Source organism: Erinaceus europaeus, chromosome 12 (genome assembly GCF_950295315.1).
Source record: "Erinaceus europaeus chromosome 12, mEriEur2.1, whole genome shotgun sequence".
NCBI classification, from domain to species: domain Eukaryota; kingdom Metazoa; phylum Chordata; class Mammalia; order Eulipotyphla; family Erinaceidae; genus Erinaceus; species Erinaceus europaeus.
In genome coordinates, this window is record NC_080173.1 from 85956872 (window position 1) to 85980228 (window position 23357).

General features: G+C 47.1%; 1 protein-coding gene across 1 annotated transcript; it reads left to right on the forward strand.

The window, feature by feature from the left end:
* Positions 1-692: 692 nt before the first annotated feature.
* Positions 693-22782, forward strand: WRAP53 (WD repeat containing antisense to TP53). Its single transcript, XM_007523382.3, has 10 exons — positions 693-1309; positions 1856-1954; positions 2196-2307; positions 19661-19749; positions 20189-20279; positions 20379-20511; positions 21655-21863; positions 22065-22168; positions 22297-22431; positions 22542-22782. The coding sequence occupies exons 1-10, from the start codon at positions 915-917 to the stop codon at positions 22765-22767; spliced, it is 1593 nt and encodes a 530-aa protein (XP_007523444.1). The 5' UTR covers positions 693-914; the 3' UTR covers positions 22768-22782.
* Positions 22783-23357: the final 575 nt, after the last annotated feature.

Sequence of the window (23357 nt, forward strand, 5' to 3'; positions counted from 1 at the left end):
AAGAGAAAAAAAATCTCTCAACAACTATTGAATAAAAGAAAAAAAGAGGTTTGAGGGTTTAGCAAATGTGATACAAGAAGTTCAAGAGCCATAGAATCCAATATAGCACCCTCTTCAGGTGAGAAGGGGAGTAAGGTGCACTTTTAAAAAAAATTTAATTAATTAATTTATCTGCCCTTTTGTGGTCCTTGTTGTTTTATTGTTGTTATTGATGTCGTCATTGTTAGATATGACAGAGAGAAATGGAGAGAGGAGGGGAAGACAGAGAGGAGGGGAGGAGAGAAAGACAGACACCCGCTGCGTTATATCCCAGTAAGGTGCTTTTTAAGCCCCACCAGAGAAGCAGCATCGTTGGCTTGACTTGCATGCCTGAAACTCCCATTTGGATTCCCAGTGCCCCTGCGCCCTTCGTACCAGAGTGGTGCTCTGGCTTAGCTTTCTCTGATTCATGTTAAAATCTCTCTAACCCACATAAAATAAAATAAATATTGCAACAAAAAAAAAAAAAAAAAAAAAAAGAGGGAATGCCCAAAGGAGACAGCAGAGGGAGCGCAAGCAGGGCACTCCGGGGCTTAGAGACTACAACTCCCAGCAGCCTCCAGGAGCAGCAGTGCTTGATGGGATGGTAACCCTTGACCCGGCACTGTAGCCCCTCCCCTCCGTGGGTCACCCGCGAAATCTGATCCTGGATGCCGAGTTCCCGCGAGACCAAGTGGCGCGGCTCTACCGACCTAGGACTCGGGGGTGTTCGGCGTTGGCATCTCCCGCCCCCTCCCGGAAGAAGGGGAAAGGCACAAGTGGGTTATTCCAGATATGCCTCTGCCCGGTTGTGAACTTTAGAACTGCCGCTTCTGCTGGCCCCGGGGGGAGAAGGCCACCTGGCTGCGGCAGATGTCCGCCACCTCCTCTGCAGCATGAAGACGCCGGAGGAGCCTGGGTTGGCTCCGGACTGCCTGTCTTCAGACCAGCCCCCAGCGTCAGCCCAGCTCTCTCCTCAGGCTTCCCCGAGGCATGAAGACGCCGACCCTGAGCTGATGCCACCGCCATGCGATGGGCACGATCCGCCCCGCGTGTCTCCAGATCCGCAGGCTGGCTCCCAGGAGTTGGCGGCGGGGGACCCCGCTGCTCTCTCCACTCCCCTGGGAACCGCGTGCGGTCCTCCGGCTGGGTTGAGCCCTCGAATCGAGGAGCCAGAACCTTCTGGAAATGTGAGCCTTCCTGCAGAAGAAACGGACAGGCCAGACTGGAGCCCTGAAGAAGCTGTGGAAGGTGTGTCTGAGGATCCCGGTGCCGAGGATGAGGGATTCCCGTAAGTGGTGAAGGCAGTTGACCCGGGAGTGTGCGGGGAGTGCAGGTGCGGGAGCTGGGGAGTGTGCGGGGAGTGCAGGTGCGGGAGCTGGGGAGTGTGCGGGGAGTACAGGTGCGGGGCCGGGAGTGTGCGGGAGTGCAGGTGCGGGAGCTGGGGAGTGTGCGGGGAGTGCAGGTGCGGGGCCGGGAGTGTGCGGGGAGTGCAGGTGCGGGAGCTGGGGAGTGTGCGGGGAGTGCAGGTGCGGGGCCGGGAGTGTGCGGGGAGTGCAGGTGCGGGAGCTGGGGAGTGCGCGGGGAGTACAGGTGCGGGGCCGGGAGTGTGCGGGGAGTGCAGGTGCGGGAGCTGGGGAGTGTGCGGGGAGTGCAGGTGTGGGAGCTGGGGAGTGTGCGGGGAGTGCAGGTGCCGGGAGTGTGCGGGGAGTGCAGGTGCGGTCACCAGGGAGTGGAGACTATGCCTTCTTCTCCAGCCACCGCCCCGCCCCACTCCCCCCCCCCCATTGCCCTGGCTTTGCTGACCCAGGTTTGTTTCTCCCCATCTTCTTTCCAGCACTTGGAACTATAACTTTTCTCAGCTCCCTCGGTTTCTCACGGGTTCCTGGTCTGAATTCAGCGCCCAACGGGAGAACTTCTTGAAAGGCTGTAAGTGGTAAGTAAAGATAGTGGGGCAGGGAGAGGACCCCCCACGACCCCAGGAGTTTGACCTTACAATATTACAGTTACCTGGAGAAAGGATCCACAAGAAGTGAGAGAAGTTAGAATCCCTCTGAAGACTGGGCTGAAGTGTAACTTAGTGTCTGTCTTCCACTTCCCACAGGGAGCCTGAGCTCTAACCCAGCAACTTGGCAAGTGTAGGTCTGTCCAGTTTTCTCACTCTTTGCCACCCCTAGGGCTCCTGATGGCTCTTGCATCTTGACCAATAGTGCTGACAACATCCTGCGTATTTATAACCTGCCCTCAGAGCTGTACAGTGAGGGGGAGCAGCTGGATTACTCAGAAATGGTAAGTGGGGGCTGGTCCTGTCCCCTTCATCAGACTCCACACATGTAAGTCCTTCTTGTTTACAAACAGCCCTTTTCTTCACCATGAATTTTCATAGATAGTGGTTTTCTTTTTCTTTTTTTTTTTCTCTATAGGAACTTTTATTTATTTGTCTATTTATTTTTACAGAGCACTGCTCAGTTCTGGTTTATGGTGGTGCAGGGGATTGAATCTGGGACCTCAGAGCCTTAAACACAAGAGTCTCTTTGCATAACCATTATACTATCTACCACTGCCCGAGTAGCATTTCTTTTTTAAAATTTTTATTTATTTATTCCTTTTTGTTGCCCTTGTTGTTTTTCATTGTTGTTGTTGTTATTATTGTTATTGATGTTGGATAGACCAGAGAGAAATGGAGAGAGGAGAGGAAGACAGAGAGGGGGAGAGAAAGATAGACAGCTACAGACCTGCTTCACCGCCTGTGAAGTGACTCCCTGCAGGTGGGGAGCCGGGGGCTTGAACTGGGATCCTTATGCTGGTCCTTGTGCTTTGTGCCACATGCCGCTGCACTACCGCCCGACTCCTCCCCCAAGTAGCGTTTCTTATTTTGGGTTCTGAAGTGATTTTAGAGGATGTTTGTCCATTCTTTCATCAGACATAGGTATTTTTTTGTCTTACATTGTTACTCTAGTACTGCTGTTATTGCTCATAACACTGATGAAACTCATTTTAGACTCATGGATATTTATTGAATGAACTGCCAATATGTCTGCTAGCTGTGTTTGGTACTGAGTTAAGTGGTGAATGAGACAGATGAAGGAGGTTTTGTTTTGTTTTGTCTCCAGGGTTATTGCTGGGGCTCAGTGCCTACACTACTAATCCACTGCTCCTGGAGGCTATCCCCCCCTTCTGTTGCTCTTGTTATTTATCGTTGTTGTTATTGCAGTCATTGTTGGGTAGGACAGAGAAAAATTGAGAGGGGACAGGAAGACAGAGAGGGGGAGAAAAAGATAGACACCTGCAGACCTGCTTCACCGCCTGTAAAGTGACTCCCCTGCAGGTGGGGAGCTGGGGGCTCAAACCTGGTTTTTTATGCACGTCCTTGCGCTTTGCGCCATGTGCACTTAACCCGCTATGCTACCACCTGGCCCCAAAGGAGTTTTTAAATTTTACTTTGTAGTTTTTATCAGTGGCTTGATAAAGTTTAATTAGTGGGGCCAGATGGTGGCACACCTGGTTGAGTGCACATGTTACAGTGTGCAAGGACCCAGGTTTGAGCTCCTGGTCCCCACCTGCTGGGGGAAAGCTTCACAAGTGGTGAAGCAGGGCTGCAGGTGTCTCTCTGTCTCTCCCCCTCTCTATCACTCCCTTCCCTCTAGATTTCTGACTGCCTCTATCCAATAAGTAATAAAGACAAAAAAACTAAAAAAGAAAGTTTAATTAGTAACTTAATAGTGGTTTGTTTTAAAGATTATAAAATTACAGGTGTGGGGGCGGGTGGTGGCACACCAGGTTGAGTGCATATGCTACAATGCACAAGGACCCAGGTTCGAATCCCCAGTTCCCACCTGCATGGGGAAAGCTTTGCAAGTGGTGAAGTAGGGCTGCAGGTGTCTCTCTGTCTCTCTTCCTCTCTATCTCCCCCTTGTCTCCATTTCTGACTGTCTCTATCCAGTAAATAAATAAAGATAATAAAAAAATTAAAAAAATGAAATAAAATAAGATTCCAGGGGTATAGTTCCACATTGTAACTACTCCCAGAGTTTGTGTGCTCCCCCCCCCTCCAAGAGTTGATTCCTTTCTTGTGTGGAGATAGACAAACATGTAAACCAACATTAAGATCATTGCAATTTATGGTAAATATTATGAAGGAAATAAACAACTAGGAGAAACTTAACTGGAGGATGCCCCTTTAAGTAGTTAGGGGCTTTAAGTAGTCAGGGAGGAACTCTCAGAAAAAGAGACATTTAAACTAATATCTGACAGATGAGGAGGGGGCAGGGTGGTGGCACCCCTTGTGAATACACGTTACCATGCAGAGACCCGGGTTCAAGCCCTGGGTACCCACCTCTAGGGGGGAAGCTTCACAAGTGGTGAAGCGGTGCTGCAGGTGTCTCTCTTCCTCTGTCTGTTCATTCTCACTTTCTCTCTGTCAGTATCCAATAAATGAAAAACATTGTTTTCGAAAAGGAAAGAAAAATGATGAGATTAGTCATATGAAGAGCAGTAGAAAGAACATTCCAGGAAAATATAATGATATTACAGAGATTCAGTGCTGGGGAAAAACTTTGCATATCAAGAAACAGAAAGTATGTAAAGTGTGCCTGCAACTGAGGCCAGCAAACGGAGAGTGTGAGGAGGGTAGAGAGGTGCCTAGCAGTCTCATTGTGTCAGCCTATGAAAGGGCTATTTAGAATTCCTTTGGGAAGCTATAAGAGTTTTAGAAAAGTGAAGTGATGTCTGAAGTCCACAGAATGGATTGTGGGCAAGAGTAGAATAAGAGAGACTCACTGGGAGGTGATTATCATATCTCAGGTGAGAAATATGGTTGGAATAAGGTGGTGTCAGGAGAGCTGGGCAGGTGAGGATGGCTTTGAAGCCTGTTATGTAGGCTTGTTCAGATAGATGCAGAAGTTCAGGGAAGCAAGCCATCAAGGGTGATGTCCTGTTGGGTAGTGCGCCAGCTCCCCTGGTTTAGAGCTTCTGTCTCTAATCCTGCTTAACTAAGCATCGCCATGCCTTCAGGGCATTGGTTTGATCCCACTTAAAGCTGCGGTCTATTGACATAAACCACTGTTAACTAAGCACCACCCTCCCTCCAGGGCATTGGTTTAATCCCCACTGGTTCACATGTCTCTTTGCTCCGCCCCCTCTCCTAGTCACCCTGATCTGCACCAGTCTCTTTTCCTTCCACCCTCTCTAAGTCACATCCTGTTTCCACCCTACTTGGCGAGTATGTACATAAGGGCAGGATTGTGATTATAGATAGTTTAACTTAGTTTAGATTGCTTTGCATTCCACATGAATAAAGAGATACTGCTGCCCAGCTCAGCCATGACTCCCTGGTCGTCTGTCTCCCACCCGCAAAATTAGCCCGGCATAATGGCACCCTGAACAGGGACTGCCAATGTCCAAATTTTGCAGCCAGGTAGATGGTGGTACAATTTACCCAGAGATAGAAATAGAAAATAGGGAATCAGATGGTAGCGCAGCGGGTTAAGTGAATGTGGCACAAAGCACAAGGACTGGCCTGCGTAAGGATCCCAGTTCGAGCCCCTGTCTCCCCACCTGCAGGGGAGTCACTTCACAGGCGGTGAAGCAGGTCTGCAGGTGTCTGTCTTTCTCTCCCCCTGTCTTCCCCTCCTCTCTCCATTTCTCTCTGTCCTATCCAACAACAACAGCATCAATAACAACAACAATTAAAAAGGACAACAAAAAGGAATAAATAAATAAATACAAAAAAAGAAATAGAAAATAAAAGCTTACTTTTATTTATTTACTTACTTATTAATAATGAAAGAGGAGGAAAGACAGAGAATCAGACATCACATACACATGCTGCCTGAGAATTATGCTTGAAACTCCAACACTATATCTGCTGGGCCACACTTCCCTGGACTGCCAAAACACTTTATTTTTTTATTGACAGAAGGGTTGTTGCTGAGGCTTGCCTGCAGACAAACCCACCACTCTTAGCAGCCATTTTTTTTCTGTTCCCCCCTTTTTAAATTAAAACTTTTTTTTTATTCGGTAGGACAGAGAGTAATTGAGAATAAGGGGTTATAGAGAAGGAGAGGAAGAAATGTATTGCTTCACTGCTTGTGAATCTTCCTCCCTGAGTTGGGGAGCTGGGGCTTGAACCTGGGTCCTTGTGCATGGTGACATGTGTGCTCTCCATGGGGCCAGGTGGTGGCACACCTGGTTATATTACAGTACACAAGGATTGGGATTCAAGCCCCTAGTCCCCTTCTGCAGGGGGAAAGCTCTTTTTTTTTTTTCTCTCCAGGGTTATTGCTGGGACTTGGTGCCAGCATGATAAATCCACTGCTTCTTTTCTATTTTATTCTATAGTACAGAAAGAAATGAGAGGGGAACGGGTAGATAGAGAAGGAAAAAGGACACCTGCAGACCTGTTTTACCACTCATGGAGTGTCCCTGCTGCAGATGGGTAGTGGGGGCTCCAGCCTGGGTCCTTGTGCATAGTACTATGTGCACTAAACCAGGTGCACCACCACCCGGACCCCCAGGGGGAATGCGTCATGATTGGTGAAATAGGACTGCAGGTGTCTCTGTCTCTTTCCCTTTCTGTCTCCCCAGCCCCTCTCAATTTCTCACTGTCTCTGTCTAATAACATAAGTAAATAAAATTAAAAATTAAAAAAATAAAAATATATGTGTGCTCTGTCAGCTGTGCCACTGCCTGGCCCCAAGACTCACAGTTAAAGTGACATTTGATCAGAGACTGGAAGGAGGGGAGTGAACCAAACTGATATTTTGGGAAAGAAGATGCTGGGTAAAGAAAAGATCAGATTGAGCAGGGGTAGATAGCATAATGGTTATGCAGAGACTCTCATGCCTGAGGCTCTGAGGTCCCAGGTTCAATTCCCTGCACCACCATAAGCCACAGCTGAGCACTGCTTTAGTACAGAGAGGGAAGGGGAGCAGAGGGGGAGGGAAGGAGGGATTCCCTGTGGAAGTGAAAGGCAATGGGTATCTGTGAGGAATGAGGCAGTGAGCATGGAATTAAGTCTCACTAAATGAGGGAGGGTGACAAAAAAGTGTGGAGCTAGCCTGATGGCAAGGAGCTGGGGTCTAGGGAAATGACGGAAACTGGAAATGACAATGGGAAGCTTGTATATCTCTACTCGTCTCGTCCTTGAGGTGTGTACTGAAGGATGGGGAGAATGAAGACCATTGCATCTTGAGAAGTTCACAGGGTCAGCCAGGGTGAGGGCCATATCCAGGTGAGGGAATGGAGCGTTCCGAGAGGAAGATGAGAAATAAGGAGGAATGGTTTATTTTCTAGAGTCATGGTTCGAGGCTACAGGTTAAGGACTGTCCTGTCAAATAAATAAGGTGTGCTACCACCCAGCCCCCTCTAAATTTTTTTAAAATACTTATCCCCTTTTGTTACCCTTACTGTTTTATTGTTGTAGTTATTGTTGTCATCATTGTTGGATAGGACAGAGAGAAATGGAGAGAGGAGGGGAAAACAGAGAGGGGGAGAGAAAGATAGACACCTGCAGACCTGCTTCACCGCCTGTGAAGTGACTCCCCTGCAGGTAGGGAGCCAAGGGCTCGAACCAGGATCCTTATACTGATCCTTGTGCTTTGTGCCACCTGCGCTTAACCCTCTGCGCTACTGCCCGACTCTCTAAATTTTTTTTTAAATTATTTATTTTCCCTTTTGTTGCCCTTGTTTTATTGTTGTTGTAGATGTCATTGTTGGATAGGACAGAGAGGAATGGAGAGAGGAGGGGAAGACAGAGAGAGGGGAGAGAAAGAAAGACACCTGCAGACCTGCTTCACTGCCTGTGAAGTGACTCCCCTGCACTTTGGGAGTCTTGGGCTCGAACCAGGATCCTTACACCGGTCTTTGTTCTTCGTGCCATGTGCGCTTAATCCGCTATGCTACCACCCAACCCCCTCCCTCTAAATTTTTATAATTGCCACCAAGATTATTGGTGCTCAGTGCCTATGTTACAAATCTACCACTATTGACTGGCATGTGTTATTCTAGAAAACAAACTTAGGACTTCATGCTTGCAAGTCCTGTCTTCAACCAATGCACAAACCTCCCCAGTACCATTAAGGTTATTTATTTATGTGGTCTGGGAGGTGGTGCAGTGGAGAAAGCATTGGGTTCTCAACCATGAGATCCTGGAGTTCAGTCCCAGCAGCACATGGATCAGAGTGATGTCTGGTTCTTTCTCTCTCTCCTCTTGTCTTTCTCATGAGTAAGTAAGTTCTTTTTTTTAAAAAAAGATTATTTATTTATTTACTCATGAGAAAGATAAGAGGAGAGAGAAAGAACCAGACATCACTCTGGTCCATGTGCTGACTGGGATTGAACTCAGGACCTCATGCTTGAGAGTCTAGTGCTTTATCCACTGGACCACTCCTTTTTTTTTTTTTTCTTGATAGGACAGTGAGAAATTGATAGGGAAGGGGGATAGAGAGGGACAGGCAGAGACACCTGTAGCACCTCTTCATTGCTCATGAAACTTTCCTCTTGCAGGAGGGGACCAGGGGCTTGAACCCGGGCCCTTGTGCATTGTAACATGTGTACCACCACTGTCCAGCCCCCATTTTCTACCTTTTCACAGAACTTTCTATAACTCTCCTTAGACTTTTCCCTGAATATTCTTCCCTACCCTGTTGATTGTGTCTGAAGCCCTCACTTCTCTCTAGCCTTCTCCTGAGGAGATTGCATCCTTGTGCCCTCCATATCTCAAATTGGAGAGGAGAGATATGTGCATCCACAAATGCTATATCCATTCATAAAAGCTTTCACTTGGAGGGCATGCTAGCTGATTAGCTGATCCTCCTCCTCCCACTGGCACCTCATACTCTTCTATACACAACCCAGGTTCTTTTACCATCTTGAGGACCACCGATGTCCAGACTAGAAGCTAAGCTTTCATCCTTTAATCTTCCTTTTCCTAACTCCCCACATCCAAATAGTTACCAAATCCCATCAATTACATGTAATCTTTCTGATCCATCCATTTTGCTTATTCTACTGTTGTTTTCTGTCTTTAACTCAAGGTAGAGAGGTCAGAACCCAGGGTCTTTTTTTTCCCCTTTATTAAATATTTATTTATTTATTTATTCCCTTTTGTTGCCCATGTTGTTTTTTATTGTTGCAGTTACTATTGTTTTTGTTATTGATGTCATCATTGTTGGATAGAACAGAGAGAAATGGAGAGAGGAGGGGAAGACAGAGAGGGGGAGAGAAAGATAGATATAAATATAAAAAAAAAGTAGTCTGGGAGGTGGCGCAGTGATAAAGCTTTGGACTCTCAAGCATGCGGTCCTGAGTTTGATCCCTGGCAGCACATGTGCCAGAGTGATGTCTGGTTCTTTCTCTCTCCTCCTATCTTTCTCATAAATAAATAAAATATTTAAAAAAATAAATATATATTTATTAAATAAAAAATATATATATATAAATTTTTTTTTAAGTTAAAAAAAAAAAAAGAGCCAGACATCACTCTGGTACATGTGCTGCTGGGGATTGAACTCAGGACCTCATGCAGTTCAGCAAGGTCTCTAGGGCCTTTGTGTGACTACAGTTTGGAGAATGGATGTTCAGGTGGGAGTATGAAGGTGTAGAGAGGCCCAAACAAGAAGTAGAGTGTTGAAGAAATGTTTACAAGTTAGTAACTTCAGGTGGGAATACAGGTAGTAGACAGGTTCACCTGTCTTCACCGCTTATGAAGCAACTCCCCTGCAGGTGGGGAGATGGCGGCTCGAACCAGGATCATTATGGTTCTTTGCGCTTTGCAAAGGTCCTTGTGCTTTGCGCCACGTGCGCTTAACCCACTGCGCTACTGCTCAACTCTCAAACAAACTCTTAAGAAATAGAATTGGGGGAGTTGGGAGGTAGCACAGCAGGTTAAGCGCAGGTGGTCCAAAGCACAAGGACTGGCCTAAGGATCCTAGTTCGAGCCCCCGGCTCCCCACCTGCAGGGGAGTCACTTCACAGGCGGTAAAGCAGGTCTGCAGGTGTCTTTCTTTCTCCCCCTCTGTCTTCTCCTCTCCATTTCTCACTGTTCTATCCAACAACAACGACATCAGTAACAACAATAATAACTACAACAAGGGCAACAAAAAGGGAATAAATAAATAAATAAATATATTTTTTTAAAAAAGTAGAATTGGGATGATTTGGCAGCTAGGAGTGGAAAGGGCATGAAGAGTAATAGTAATCTGGTCAGATTGGGACTTGAATACAGAAGGTGGTGGATGTTAGATCTGTAAGAGACCTACTGATTTTGAGGTCCTTTGGGATATAGCAAAGCCTCCCACTAAACACTGGATTTGTGGAAACAAGCCATGACTGGGTGACATCACCTTGGGGCCTAGCAAAGAACTAACAAAAAGCTGGTGGCAGTGACTGGGGAGATAGCATAAATGGTTACAAAAACATTTCATGCTTGAGGCTCTGAAGTCCTGGATTCAATCCCCAGAACCATAATAAACCAGAGCTAAGCAGTGCTTAAATAAATAAATAAATACATAAATAAATTAACAAATAGCTCCTTTAGTGGTCTGGGAAGTGGCACAGTGGATAAAGCATCAGATTCTCAAGCATGAGGTCTTGAGTTCAATCCCCACAGCAGCACATGTACCAGAGTGATGTCTGGCTCTTTCTCTCTCCTCCTATGTTTCTCATTAATAAATAAATAAAATATTTAAAATATATATTTCCTTTAAATCAGTAAGAAAAGAACTGTTGAGGGCTGATGTCATAGCTTATTTGGATAGTGTGCTGCTTATCTTGGCTCCCGCACACTGAAGGAAGCATTAGTGCTATGGTGGGTGTCTTTCACTTTCCAACCTACTAGAGTGGCTGGGTGGTAACACAGGTTACCATTCACAAGGGCCCGGGTTTGAGTCCCTATCCCCATCTGCAGGGGAAGCTTCACAAGCTGTGGTGCAATGCTATAGGTGTTTGTCTTTTCTCCTTTATTTATTTATTTTTTTAAATTTTGGATAGAGACAGAAGTTGAGAGGGAAAGGGAGATAGGGAGAGAGAGAGAGAGAGAGAGAGAGAGAGAGACAGACAGACACTTGGGGCCCAGGTGGTGGCACAGCTGGTTGAGAGCACATGTTATAATGAGCAGGGACCCAGGTTCAAGTCCCTGGTCTCCACCTGCAGGGAGAAAGCTTCAGGAGTGGTGAAGCAGGGCTGCAGGTGTCTCTCTGTCTTCCTCTCTATTTCCCCCTTCCCTCTTGATTTCTGGCTGTCTCTGGTTAGTAAGTAAATAAAGATAATTAAAAAAAAAATTGTTTATAGAGAGACACCTGCAACACTGCTTCACCACATATGAAGCTTTTCCCTTGTAGGTGGGAACCAAGGGCTTGAACCCAGGTCTTTATGCACTTTGATGTGTGTGTTCAGCCAGGTTGCCACCACCCTGCCCTTTTTCTCTTTTCTCTTCTTTCCTTTTCTTTTCTTCCTTTTTTTTGGCCTTATTGCTGGGACTCAATGCCTGCACTATGAATCCACTGCTCCTGGAGGCTATTTTTTCCATTCTGTTCCTCTTGTTTATCATTGTTATTGCTGTCATTGTTATTGGATAGGACAGAGAGAAATGAAGAGAGAAGGGGTAGATAGAGAAGGAGAGAGAGAGACACCTGCAGACCTGCTTCACCACTTGTGAAGTGACCCCCCCCCCAGCAGGTGGGGAGCCGGGGCTCGAATGGGGATCTTTACACCGGTCCTTGCGCTTTGTGCCACCTGTGCTTAACCTGCCGCGCTACCGCCTGGCCCCCTATTTTTTCATTTTTTAAAAAATATTTTATTTATTAACCATACAGATAGGAGATGAGAGAAAAAAACCAGACATCACTCTGGTTACATGTGCTGCCGGGGACTGAACTCAGGACCTCGTGCTTGAGAGCCCAATGCTTTATCCACTGCGCCACCTGCTGGACCACTATTATGTGAAATTCTATCTCACAACCTCCACACTGAGAAAAAATTAAGTCTGGCTATACCATGGGGGCGTAGAGCCACAGGCACTCTGACATATTCTTGGTAGGAGGGTAAAGCGGGGGGGGGGGGGGGGGGAACAACAACCCTGTGTCACTATGGAGCAAAATCAATACGCATACTAAGCCGTAGAGCCCAGTAACTTCTGTGTCAGACACTGTGAAGAACCCCTCCACGCAAGTATCCAAAAGTGGTCTGCCTGTTTGAGCACTCCCTTGTATGCCTGACGCCCCCGAGCCCACAGGTTTAGTCTCAAACATCACCTTATATTGGAGCTGAGTAGTGCTCGGTCTCTTTCTTTTATAATAAATAAATAGATAAGGTTTAGGAAAAAACATTAAAGAAAAGTTAAAGCACACCAGCCAAAACATGAAGAGCACCAGTGACTGTCAATAGGGAAGAAGCTGAGCTGTGACCACTGGTTCCATCTCACAATCAGAATGGGATGCATGTAGTCCCCATATGATTGAATTTCAAGGCATGCACGACAATGGGATATGCTGCTTTTGTGTATGAAAATATTCCTAGGGCCAGGAGCAACTGGTAGAGTGTTTTATTTTTTTTTTTAAAGATTTATTTATTAATGAGAAATATAGGAGAGAGAGAGAGAGAAAGAACCAAACATCACTCTGGTACATGTGCTGCCAGGGATCGAACTCAGGACCTCATGCTTGAGCGGCTAGTACCTTAGCCACTGTGCCACCTCCCAGACCACTAGAGTGTGTTTTTTATCATGTGTGAAGTCCTGGCTTTAAGCGCAGCACAATGGATAGTGAAGTGATGCCTTGATGCTTCTCCCTCCCTCTCCCCCTCTGCTTGCTTTCTCTCTAAAATATAAAGAGTGATAAAGGTGGTGGTCAAGAGAGGTGATATCTCAGGTGAGCAAGGTCTCCATACTGCATAAAAGCAGAAGAAAAAGAAGAAAAGAAAAAAAAATTCTGCAAGGAATGCTCACTTAGATGGTGTGCTGCTTTACCATGGGTACGACCCAGGTTCAAGCCTGGTCCCCACCACAGAGGGAAGCATCGGTGCTGTGGTCTCTCTCAATCTGTCTAAAAAAATATAAATAGGGGCCGGATCCAGTGGTGCACTGGTTTTAGTGCACATGGCACAAAGCTCAAGGACTGGCGGAAGGATCCTAGTTCAAGCCCCTGGACCCCCACCTGCAGGGGGGTCGCTTCACAAGCTGTGAAGCAGGTCTGCAGGTGTCTGTCTTTCTTTCCCCCTCCTGTCTTCCCCTCCTCTCTCGATTTCTCTCTGTCCTATCCAGCAACAATGGCAGCAATGACAACAATAACAATAATAATAGCAAGGATAACAAAAATGGGGAAAATATATAAATAAATAAAAATAAGATTTATTATAAAAGGGAGAGAACCAGGGCTGGGGAGATAGCATAATAGTTATGCAAATAGCCTTTCATGCCTGAGGCACCAAAAGTCCCAGATTCAATCCCCAGTACCACCATCAGCCAGAGCTGAGCAGTACACTGGTAAATAAATAAATAAATATATATATATATATAGAGAGAGAGCTGGGCGGTAGTGCAGCGGGTTAAGTGCCATGGCACGAAGCACAAAAACTTGTGTAAGGATCCCAGTTCAAGTCCCCAGCTCTCCACCTGCAGTGGGGGCGCTTCGCAAGTGGTGAAGCAGGTCTGCAGGTGTCTTTCTCTCCCCCCTCTGTTTTACCTTTCCTCTTGAGTTCTCTCTGTCTCCTGTCCAACAACAAAAACAGCTATAACAACACTAACAACGACAACAGTACAACAGGGGTAACAAAATGGGAAAACTGGCCTGCAGGAGCAGTGGATTCATAGTGCAGGCACCGAGCCCCAGTGATAACCCTGGAGGCAAAAAAATAGTAAATAAAATAAAATAGAACTAGAGCATCACTTTAGGGAGAGAGAGAGAGAGAGAGAGAGAGTTAAAGAGACCACAGCACTGAAACTTCCAAAGCTTCCTTCAGTGTCCTGGGGGCTGGGCTTGAACCTGGGTCATGAATATGACAAATCAGCCCACAATCTTAAGTGAGCTCTTAATATTTTGCCAGTCTTCTCTGTCTCTAGGTAAAAAAAGAAAAAGAAGGGAGCCAGGAGGTAGCACACCAGGTTAAGTGCACAGAGTGCAAGGCTCAAGGACCCACACAAGGATTACAGTTTGATCCCCTAGTTTCCCATCTGCAGGGAGGTCGCTTGACAAGCGGTGAAGGAGGTCTGCAGGTGTCTTTCCCTCCTCTCTCAATTTCTTCCTGTCTGATCCAACAATAACAGCAACAAATACAACAGTGAGAAAAAGATGGCTGCCAGGAGCAGTGGATTTGTACATAGTGCAGGCACCAACCCCAGCAATAACTTCAGAGGCAAAAAAAACAAAAAAGAGAAAATAGTAGAAAGTACTTGAGAGACTGGCAGGTAGTGCACACGACCATATACTAGGGTCTGGGTTCTTTACAAGTGCTGGCGTCTAAGTCCACTAATTACAGTAGAGCGTTAAAGGCCTGACTTCAAGTTCGGGGTAGTGAGGTGACACCAACTCGGGAAATAGCACAACTAGTACAACTGTTAGGCTTGCGTGCCTGAGCTTTCTGGTTTGATCCGTGTCACATGTTTCAGAGTGGTACTCTGACTTCTTTCTCTTTCATGCAATACATCTTTTATTTTTTAATTTTTAAATTATCTTTACAGGATAGAGGCAGCCAGAAATTGAGAAGGAAGTGGAAGATAGAGAGAGAGAGACAGAGAAACACCTGCAGCCTTGCGTCACCACTTGTTGAAACTTTCCCCCTGCAGTTAAAGACCAGGGCCTTGAACCTGAGTGCTTGCACTTTGTAACGTGTGCCCAACCAGGTGCGCCACTGCCCAGCCCCTATCTTTTTTTTAAATGATAAACTCGGGGCCGGACAGTGGCACAGCTGGTTAAGGGCACATGCTACAGTGTGCGAGGACCCAGGTTCAAGCCCTTGGTCCCCACCCGTAGGATGAAAGCGTTACTGTAGGAGTGGTGAAGCAGGCTGCAGGTGTCTGTCTGTCTGTCTCCCTCTCTCCTCTCTCAGTTTCTCTTTTCTTTTTTTTTATATTTATTTATTTCCCCTTTTGTTGCCCATGTTTTGTATTGTTGTAGTTATTATTATTGTTGTTATTATTGATGTTGTTAGACAGGACAGAGAGAAATGGAGAGAGGAGGGGAAGACAGAGAGGGAGAAAAAGATAAGACACCTACAGACCTGCTTCACTGCTTGTGAAGCGACTCCCCTGCAGGTGGGGAGCCAGGGGCTCAAATCGGGATCCTTGCACTTTGTGTCATGTGCACTTAACCTGCTGTGCTACTGCCCGACTCCCAATTTCTTTCTTTTCTATCCAAAAATAAATAAATAAATGTGGTCCGGGAAGTGGCACGGTGGTAAAGCTTTGGACTCTCAAGCATGAGGTCCCAAGTTCGATCCCTGGCAGCACATGTGCCAGAGTGATGTCTGGTTCTTTCTTTCTCCTCCTATCTTTCTCATAAATAAATAAAATCTTCAAAAAAAAGTAAAATAAATAAATACATAAAAATTTTAAAAGTTTTAAATGATAAACTCAAGATAGTGTTTATTCTGAAGGAAAACTTCTGTAAAGAAGGTTATCTTTTTTTCTAAATTTACTTAGGTAGTACATGCATAATCTTATCATTCCTGGTCTACCTTTTTATTCCTTTCTACTTCAAATGGAGAAAGAGGGAAAGCCAGTGTAGCGCTGGAGCTCGCCCTGGTGCCGTGGCGCTGCTTGGGGTCAGACCAGGGCTGTGCACGTGGCAGAGCACATGCCTCACTGGGTGAAGTATCCAACAGCTGCTCTAGGAAGGTGATTTGTTTGTTTTTAACTATTTATATAATTTCTTTTTTTTTCTTTTTTTTTTTAAACATTTATTCCCTTTTGTTACCCTTGTTGTTTTATTGTTGTAGTTATTGTTGTTGATGCCATCATTGTTGGAAAGGACAGAGAGAAATGGAGAGAGGAGGGGAAGACAGAGAGGGCGAGAGAAAGACAGACACCTGCAGACCTGCTTCACCACCTGCAAAGTGACTCCCCTGCAGGTGGGGAGCCGGGGGCTCCAACCGAGATCCTTATGCCGGTCCTTGCGCTTTGTGCCACGTGTGCTTAGCCCGCAGCGCTACCACCCGACTCCCATAATTTCATTTCTTAAGCAGGATAGACAAGTCACAGGTTTGGGCTTTAAAAATACTTTCCTGGGAGTCAGGTGGTAGCACAGTGGGTTAAGCGCACATGGCGCAAGGACCTGTGTAAGGATCCCAGTTCAAGCCCCCGGCTCGCCACCTGCAGGGGAGTCGCTTCACAGGCGGTGAAGCAGGTCTGCAGGTGTCTATTTTTCTCTCCTCCTCTCTGTCTTCCCCTCCTCTCTCCATTTCTCTCTGTTTTATCCAACAATGAAGACAGACAATAATACTAACTACAACAATAAAGACAACAAAGGCAACAAAAAGGGAATAAATAAATAAATAAATATATTTTTTAAAAAAACACTTTCCTGCATGTTTGAATTATTCAATGATTGTTTTTCCCCCAAGGATCAGATTGGGGGTGGGGTGGGTAACAGGCTAGAGAGAAGCTTACTAGGAAGCTGTGTCTTACCCTTTGAACAGCCCAAGTTTGGGCCCCAGCACCACATGGGGAAGTTCTGTGGTGTCTTCCTTTTTCTTTGCCTATCTGAATGAGAAAAGAACCCAGAACAGTGAAATTGTACATGTGTGAGACCCCCACTCCACAAAAGAAAAAAGAACACAGGATCATGTGTCCTGGATTCTGGCCAGTTCACATCAGCCCTCATTCTCTGAGGATGGAATACAAGAGCTAGGATGGTAAGGTGAGTCACCTTAGAAGTAGCCAACACTGGGAGTTGGGCGGTAGTGCAGTGGGTTAAACGCAAGTGGCGCCAAGCGTAAGGACTGGTGTGAGGATCCCGGTTCAAGCCCCCGGCTCCCCACCTGCAGGGGAGTCCCTTTACAGGCAGTGAAGCAGGTCTGCAGGTGTCTGTCTTTCTCTCCCCTCTCTTTCTTTTTATTTATTTATTTATTTATTTTTTAAATTAATTTTATTTTTGAGACAGATGCAGAGAGTGAGACACACACACAGAGAGAAACACCAGAGCACTGCTCAGCTCTGGCTTATGGTGGTGTGGGGGATTGAACCCGGGACTTAGGAGCCTCAGGCATGAGAATCTGTTTGCATAACCATTATGCTGTCTCCCCCGCCCTCTCCCCTCTCTTTCTTCCCCTCCTCTCTGTCAGTCCCAGTTCAGGGCGCCAGTATGCCAGGCTAGCTTCGCGGGCGGGAGACAGACAACCAGGGACTCATGGCTGAGTGGAGAGCAGTATTTCTTTATTGACGTGGAACACAGCGCAATCTAAGCTATCTCTAATCACAGTCTTCTCTTTTTCTCTCTTCCCTCTCTCTCCTCTGGCAGAAGAGTCAGGAACCAAGGAAGTAAGTAGGATAGGGGGCGGGGAGAAGGAAGAAGCCGAACTAGCAAGGACTAAACCAAAATCTCCCGGAGGCAGGGGGAGTGAGAGACCAAACCAATGTAACAGAATGACCATGTAAATAGACCACAGCGTCAAGCAATGTAACAGAAGAGATCCCATAAGCAGAACTAGAAGCATAGCAACACCTCTCTACATTTCTCTCTATCCTATCCAACAACGATGACATCAATAACAACAATAATAACTACAACAACAATAAAAAACAAGGGCAACAAAAGGGAAATAAATAAATAAAAAAGAATCCTTTAAAAAAAAAAGAAGTGGCCAACACTAATAACCAAAATATATAAAGAGCTTACCAAACTCAGCAACAAAGAAACAAATGACCCCATCCAAAAATCCTGGGGAGAGGATATGAACAAAATACTCACCAAAGAAGAGATCGAAAAGGCCAACAAACATGAAAAAAATGCTCCAAGTCATTGATTGTCAGAAAAATGCAAAGACAACAATGAAATACCACTTCACTCCTTTGATAATGTTATACATCAGAAACAATAGCAACAACAAATGCTGGAGAGGTTCTGGCGCCAAAGGAACCCTCCTGCACAGCTGGTGGGAATGTCAATTGGTCCAACCCCTGTGGAGAGCAGTCTGGAGAACCCTCAGAAGGCTAGAAATGGCCCTACCCTATGACCCTGCAATTCCTCTCCTGGGGATATATCCTAAGGAACCAAACATACCCATCCAAAAAGATCTGTGTACACCTATGTTTATAGCAGCCCAAACCTGGAAGCCACCTAAGTGTCTAAGAACAGATGAGTGGCTGATTAAGTTGTGATATACATATACACAATGGAATACTACTCAGCTATTAAAAATAGTGAATTCACCTTCTTCACCTCATCTTGGATGGAGCTTGAGGGAATCATGTTAAGTGAGATCAGTCAGAAAGAGACGGATGGATATGGGATGATCTCACTAATGGACAGAAGTTGAAAAACAGGAACAGAAGGGAAAACACAAAACAGAACTTGGACTGGGTTTGGTGTATTGCACCAAAGTAAAAGAATCTGGGGTGTGGGGAGAGTTCAGGTCCTGATACACCATGGTAAAAGACGACCTAGAGGAGCTTGAATTATGTGGAAAACTGAGAAATGTTACACATGTACCAACTACTATATTTTCCTGTTGCCTGTAAACCATTAATCCCCCCCAAGAATTTTTTTTAAAAATTCTTTAAAAATAAAAAAAAAATAAGGAACCTGGTTTAAGCCCCCGGCTCCCCACCTGCAGGGGAGTCGCTTCACAGGCAGTGAAGCAGGTCTGCAGGTGTCTATCTTTCTCTCCCCCTCTCTGTCTCCCCTTCTCTCTGTCCTATCCAACAATGGCAACATCAATAACAACAACAATAATAACTACAACAGTAAAACAACAAGGGCAACAAAAAGGGAAAATGAATAAATTAAATAAATAAAGTTATCAGGGATTTACTAGTATTTATTCTGTAAATACAGCTAGTATTTACTCAGTAATTATTCATAGCATTGATTCTTTGCCTCATAGTTGGAATAGTATTTGTTTCCTTTTAAAAATCTTGTACTTTGGTTTATTTTTTGAAGTTTAAATCCTTGGTGGGTACAACATCACACAGATCCCGTGTCAGATGGCCTTAGCAGGAAGGCTGCTTTGGAATTTGGCCAGAACCGTGTCACTGTTCCATGGGCACAGATAACATTCCCCAGGTCATTCTGGGTTTGTTCACTCTGCCACCAGGAGTCACTGTGCCGTTCTTTGCCTGTGCACATCAGCACATCTCTTACCAAGGTAGAATTTAGCTTCATGTCAAGCATAAATGTACCGATTTAAGAAGAGCTGTGTGCTCCCTCTGGCTTCTTAGATCCTCCTTATAGCCAACAAAAGTGGCCTTGAAACCTAGCTTAACTTGCCATATTTATAGTTTCACAAGTCCAGCAGACCTCTACAGACCCCAAGTTTCAGAAAGAGGCAAACGGATAAATCTGTGTAGCTTTTGGTCACCCAGATTTGACAGTCTGATCTGACCCCACCTGCCATCTTCTGCCTGGCAAAGTGCTGACAGACTGTCCCTCTCTGCTGCAAAGCTGCCTGCTTTTCCTGCCAGTGACTCAGGCATTCCTGCCTCCCATCCTAGGTCTCTGTCCTTCGGATGCCAGAAGGTGACACTGTCTATGATTACTGCTGGTATTCTCTGATGTCTTCATCACAGCCAGACACCTCCTAGTAAGTGACGTCCCTTGCCTCTCCTGTCTTCCTCTCCCTGGCCCTCTGTTGGGGGGGGTGGGTGGTGGTGGCGGGTGGTAACGCAGCAGGTTAAGTGCAGGTGGCGCAAAGTGCAAGGGCCAGCATAAGGATCCAGGTTCAAGCCCCCGGCTCCCCACATGCAGGGGAGTCATTTCACACGTGGTGAAGCAGGTCTGCAGGTGTCTGTCTTTCTCTCCCCCTCTCTGTCTTCCCCTCCTCTCTCCATTTCTCTCTGTCCTGTCCAACAACAACAATAAAACAAGGGCAACAAAAGGGAATAAATAAATATTTAAAAAAAGGGGGGGGGAGGAGGGAAGTTTGGTGTGACCTTCAGGTAGATGTGGGCTGAGGGCTGGTCAGTTGGCTTCCTCCCCTTCCTTTGACAGCACCGCGGCCTCAGTGTTGATGTCTCTCTCAGCGTGGCCAGCAGCAGCCGGGACAATCCAGTTCACATCTGGGACGCGTTCACTGGAGAGCTCCGGGCTTCCTTTCGAGCCTACAATCACCTGGTATGGGAGCTTCCTGTCTAGCTCCTGGCTCATCCTGGCCCAGCTTTCCCAGGGTGGTGGAAGCTTTGGAGGCCTGTTTCAGCCCTTTCTTGTCCCCAGGATGAACTGACGACAGCCCACTCACTCTGCTTCTCCCCCGATGGCTCCCAGCTCTTTTGTGGTTTCAATCGAACTGTGCGTGTGTTCTCTACCGCTCGGCCTGGCCGAGATTGTGAGGTCCGAGCCACGTTTGGTAAGCATCTGTGCCTTTGGGGTAGGAGGAAATGAGACACTGTCACTTGTGGGGTCTCCTGTGTGAATTGGGACCACATGTAAGGGATACAGCATTGTCAGGATATACCTGGGAGGCAGGCTGTGCTCAGTGGGCACAGGGGAGAATAGACTCAGGGAGGGGGTCAAATTCTCGCCAAGATCAATCTTGTGGATAAAGAGCTGGTTCAAGCCTGAGTCTGTGCCCTGTTGTCTGGCACCTTTTGGCCCCTCAGATCTTGCTGCCTGGGAAATTAGAGATAAGGTGTTTTTTTAAAATTTTTTTATTCCCTTTTGTTGCCCTTGTTGTTTTATTGTTGGAGTTATTATTGTTGTTGTTATTGATGTCATTGTTGTTGGGTAGGACAGAGAGAAATGGAGAGAGGGGGAGAGAAAGACACCTACAGACCCTCTTCAGCACTTGTGAAGCGACTCCCCTGCAGGTGGGGAGCCGGGAGCTAGAACTGGGATCCTTACGCTGGTCCTTGGGCTTTGCGTCACATGTGCTTAACCTGCTGCTCTACCGCCTGACTCCCTAGAGATAAGTTTTTAAGTTTTCAGCTTTCTAGCTGCTCAAGAAAAAAAAGGGGGGGGGCTGGGCGGTAGCGCAGTGGCTTAAGCACACATGGCATGAAACTCAAGGACTGACTGGTGTAAGGATCCCAGTTTGAGCCCCTGGCTCCCTACCTGCAGGGGGGGTCACTTCACAAGCAGTGAAGCAGGTCTGCAGGTGTCTGTCTTTTCTCCCCGCCTCTGACTTCCCCTCCTCTCTTGATTTTTCTCTGTCCAGGAATAACAACAGCAGTGGCAACAATAAAAAAACAACAACAACAAGGACAACAAAAATGGGGGGGAGGAGGAGCAGTGGATTCGTAGTGCAGGCACCGAGCCCCAGCAATAACCCTGGAGGCAAAAAAATAAGAAAAGAAAGAAAAGGAAAAAAAAAACGTTTGAGAGGGAGGAAGAGTTTGGACTTCTGAGTCCTTTGTCAGGCGTAGAAGGTCCTGCTTGTGGCAGATGGGATGAGAGAAACATTGAGCCTCAGCTCGTGGGCTGCGGGGCAGGAGTCGGGCGTTCCTCTGATGAACCGTTTAATGCTTTGCCTACTTTGTTCTCCCCTTTCTAGCCAAAAAACAAGGCCAGAGCGGCATCATCTCCTGTATAGCCTTTAGCCCAGCCCAGCCCCTCTATGCTTGTGGTTCCTATGGCCGCTCCCTGGGTCTGTATGCGTGGGACGATGGCTCCCCTCTTGCCTTACTGGGGGGGCACCAAGGGGGCATCACCCACCTCTGTTTTCACCCTGATGGCAACCAGTTCTTCTCAGGAGCACGCAAGGTAGGGGCCACGTCATGAAGTCCCAAAGCACGTGGGTGGTAGGCAGGAGTGGAGGTATAGTCTGTCATTGCTTAGGAAATGGTTATGGAAACAGAATCGATCCAAGCTGAAAGAGGACCTGTCAGCAGAGGGAAGGAAGCAGGGATGTCTTGGGTGCAGGGAGAGATGAAGAGTCAAGCCAGGCCTCTCCTGTGTGTTCAGGATGCAGAGCTTCTGGGCTGGGATCTCCGGCAGCCTAGTCATCCGCTGTGGTCTCTGAACCGAGAGGTGGCCACCAATCAGCGCATCTACTTTGACCTGGACCCGTGAGTGACTGTGGGTCCCTCTTGCCCTACGAGATGCTGAGTCTCTGCCCCTGTACATGATGGACCCTGAGGAGTCCCTGTCCTGGAAGGGATGACTCCTACCAACTAGCCTGTCCTCTGTTCCCCAGGAGCGGGAAGTGCCTGGTGACTGGCAGCACAAGTGGGACCGTGTCTGTGTGGGATATCACCGGGGCTGGGCTTGAGGGCCGACCAGAGCCAGTGCTGAGTTTTCTGCCCCAGAAGGACTGCACCAATGGAGTGAGGTCATCAGTCAGTTCTGTTCTTGGGGCCTGGATTGGGGTGGGAGCAGTGAATCCCCGAGGGAGCAAGCATCCTGCTTAGGCTGCTGACACCCTCGCCTCTCTCTTTCCAGCTTGCACCCTAGCCTGCCTCTGCTGGCCACAGCCTCCGGCCAGCGTGTGTTTCCGGAGCCCTCAGAGAGTGGAGATGAAAGGGAGCAGGGAGTGGACCTTCCCCTGCTCTCCATGAGCAACATGCACCTTGACTGTCAGCTTCAGCTCTGGTGGTGTGGGGGAAGCGATGCCAGTGTCCCTGCGGCTCAGGGAGGCCCAGAGGGAAGTGGGGATGAGTTGCTATAAAAAGGTTTTCTGTGATACTAGAGTCTTTGTGTCTTTTTGGGAAGGCAGAATACATATGTGGCCTGAAGGGGGGGACTAGTGGGCTCCCTTGTCCAGGGGTGTGGGGACTGGCATTTTCACTGAAACCTCTGGGTTGGAAGGTGGGACTAGTCAGGAACCAATGGGGCTGCTGAGCTTGGTGTGAAGTCAAGTGGGGGGCGGGGCTTCATGCCATTAATAGCCTGGTTGCTAGGCAACTTGGTAAACTGAAAAGGGGGACCTGTTTGAAACCTCCCTCCCAAGGTAGGTGGGTGGGGTGAGGGGGAGAAGGGGTCATAGTGAGTATGGCTGGCTGAGCAGGAGTGGCAGAAGCCATGTGTCAGACTGTTGGGTGTGAAACTGCAGACAGTGACAGACAAGACACCAGCTCACTCGCTCACTCGCTCTACAGTGTACCATCATCCAGCAGCAGGGGGGACCATTACTCAGCTTTGGGGCAAGGGGAGCAGGAGTCCTGGGCTCCCCCCTGTACTCCCTCAGGAACAGGCGACTGAGTAGCCAGAATCAAGGGCACATAGGAAAGAGTAAAGGTGCTGAGAAACACAGACGTC

Bases quoted from the DNA above. Each gene is read 5' to 3' on its own strand.
- WRAP53 (XM_007523382.3), top strand. From the start codon at position 915: ATGAAGACGCCGGAGGAGCCTGGGTTGGCTCCGGACTGCCTGTCTTCA. The intron at 21,864-22,064 runs GTAGGGGCCACG...CTGTGTGTTCAG, and splicing joins TCTTCTCAGGAGCACGCAAG to GATGCAGAGCTTCTGGGCTG. The intron at 22,432-22,541 runs GTCATCAGTCAG...CTCTCTTTCCAG, and splicing joins GACTGCACCAATGGAGTGAG to CTTGCACCCTAGCCTGCCTC.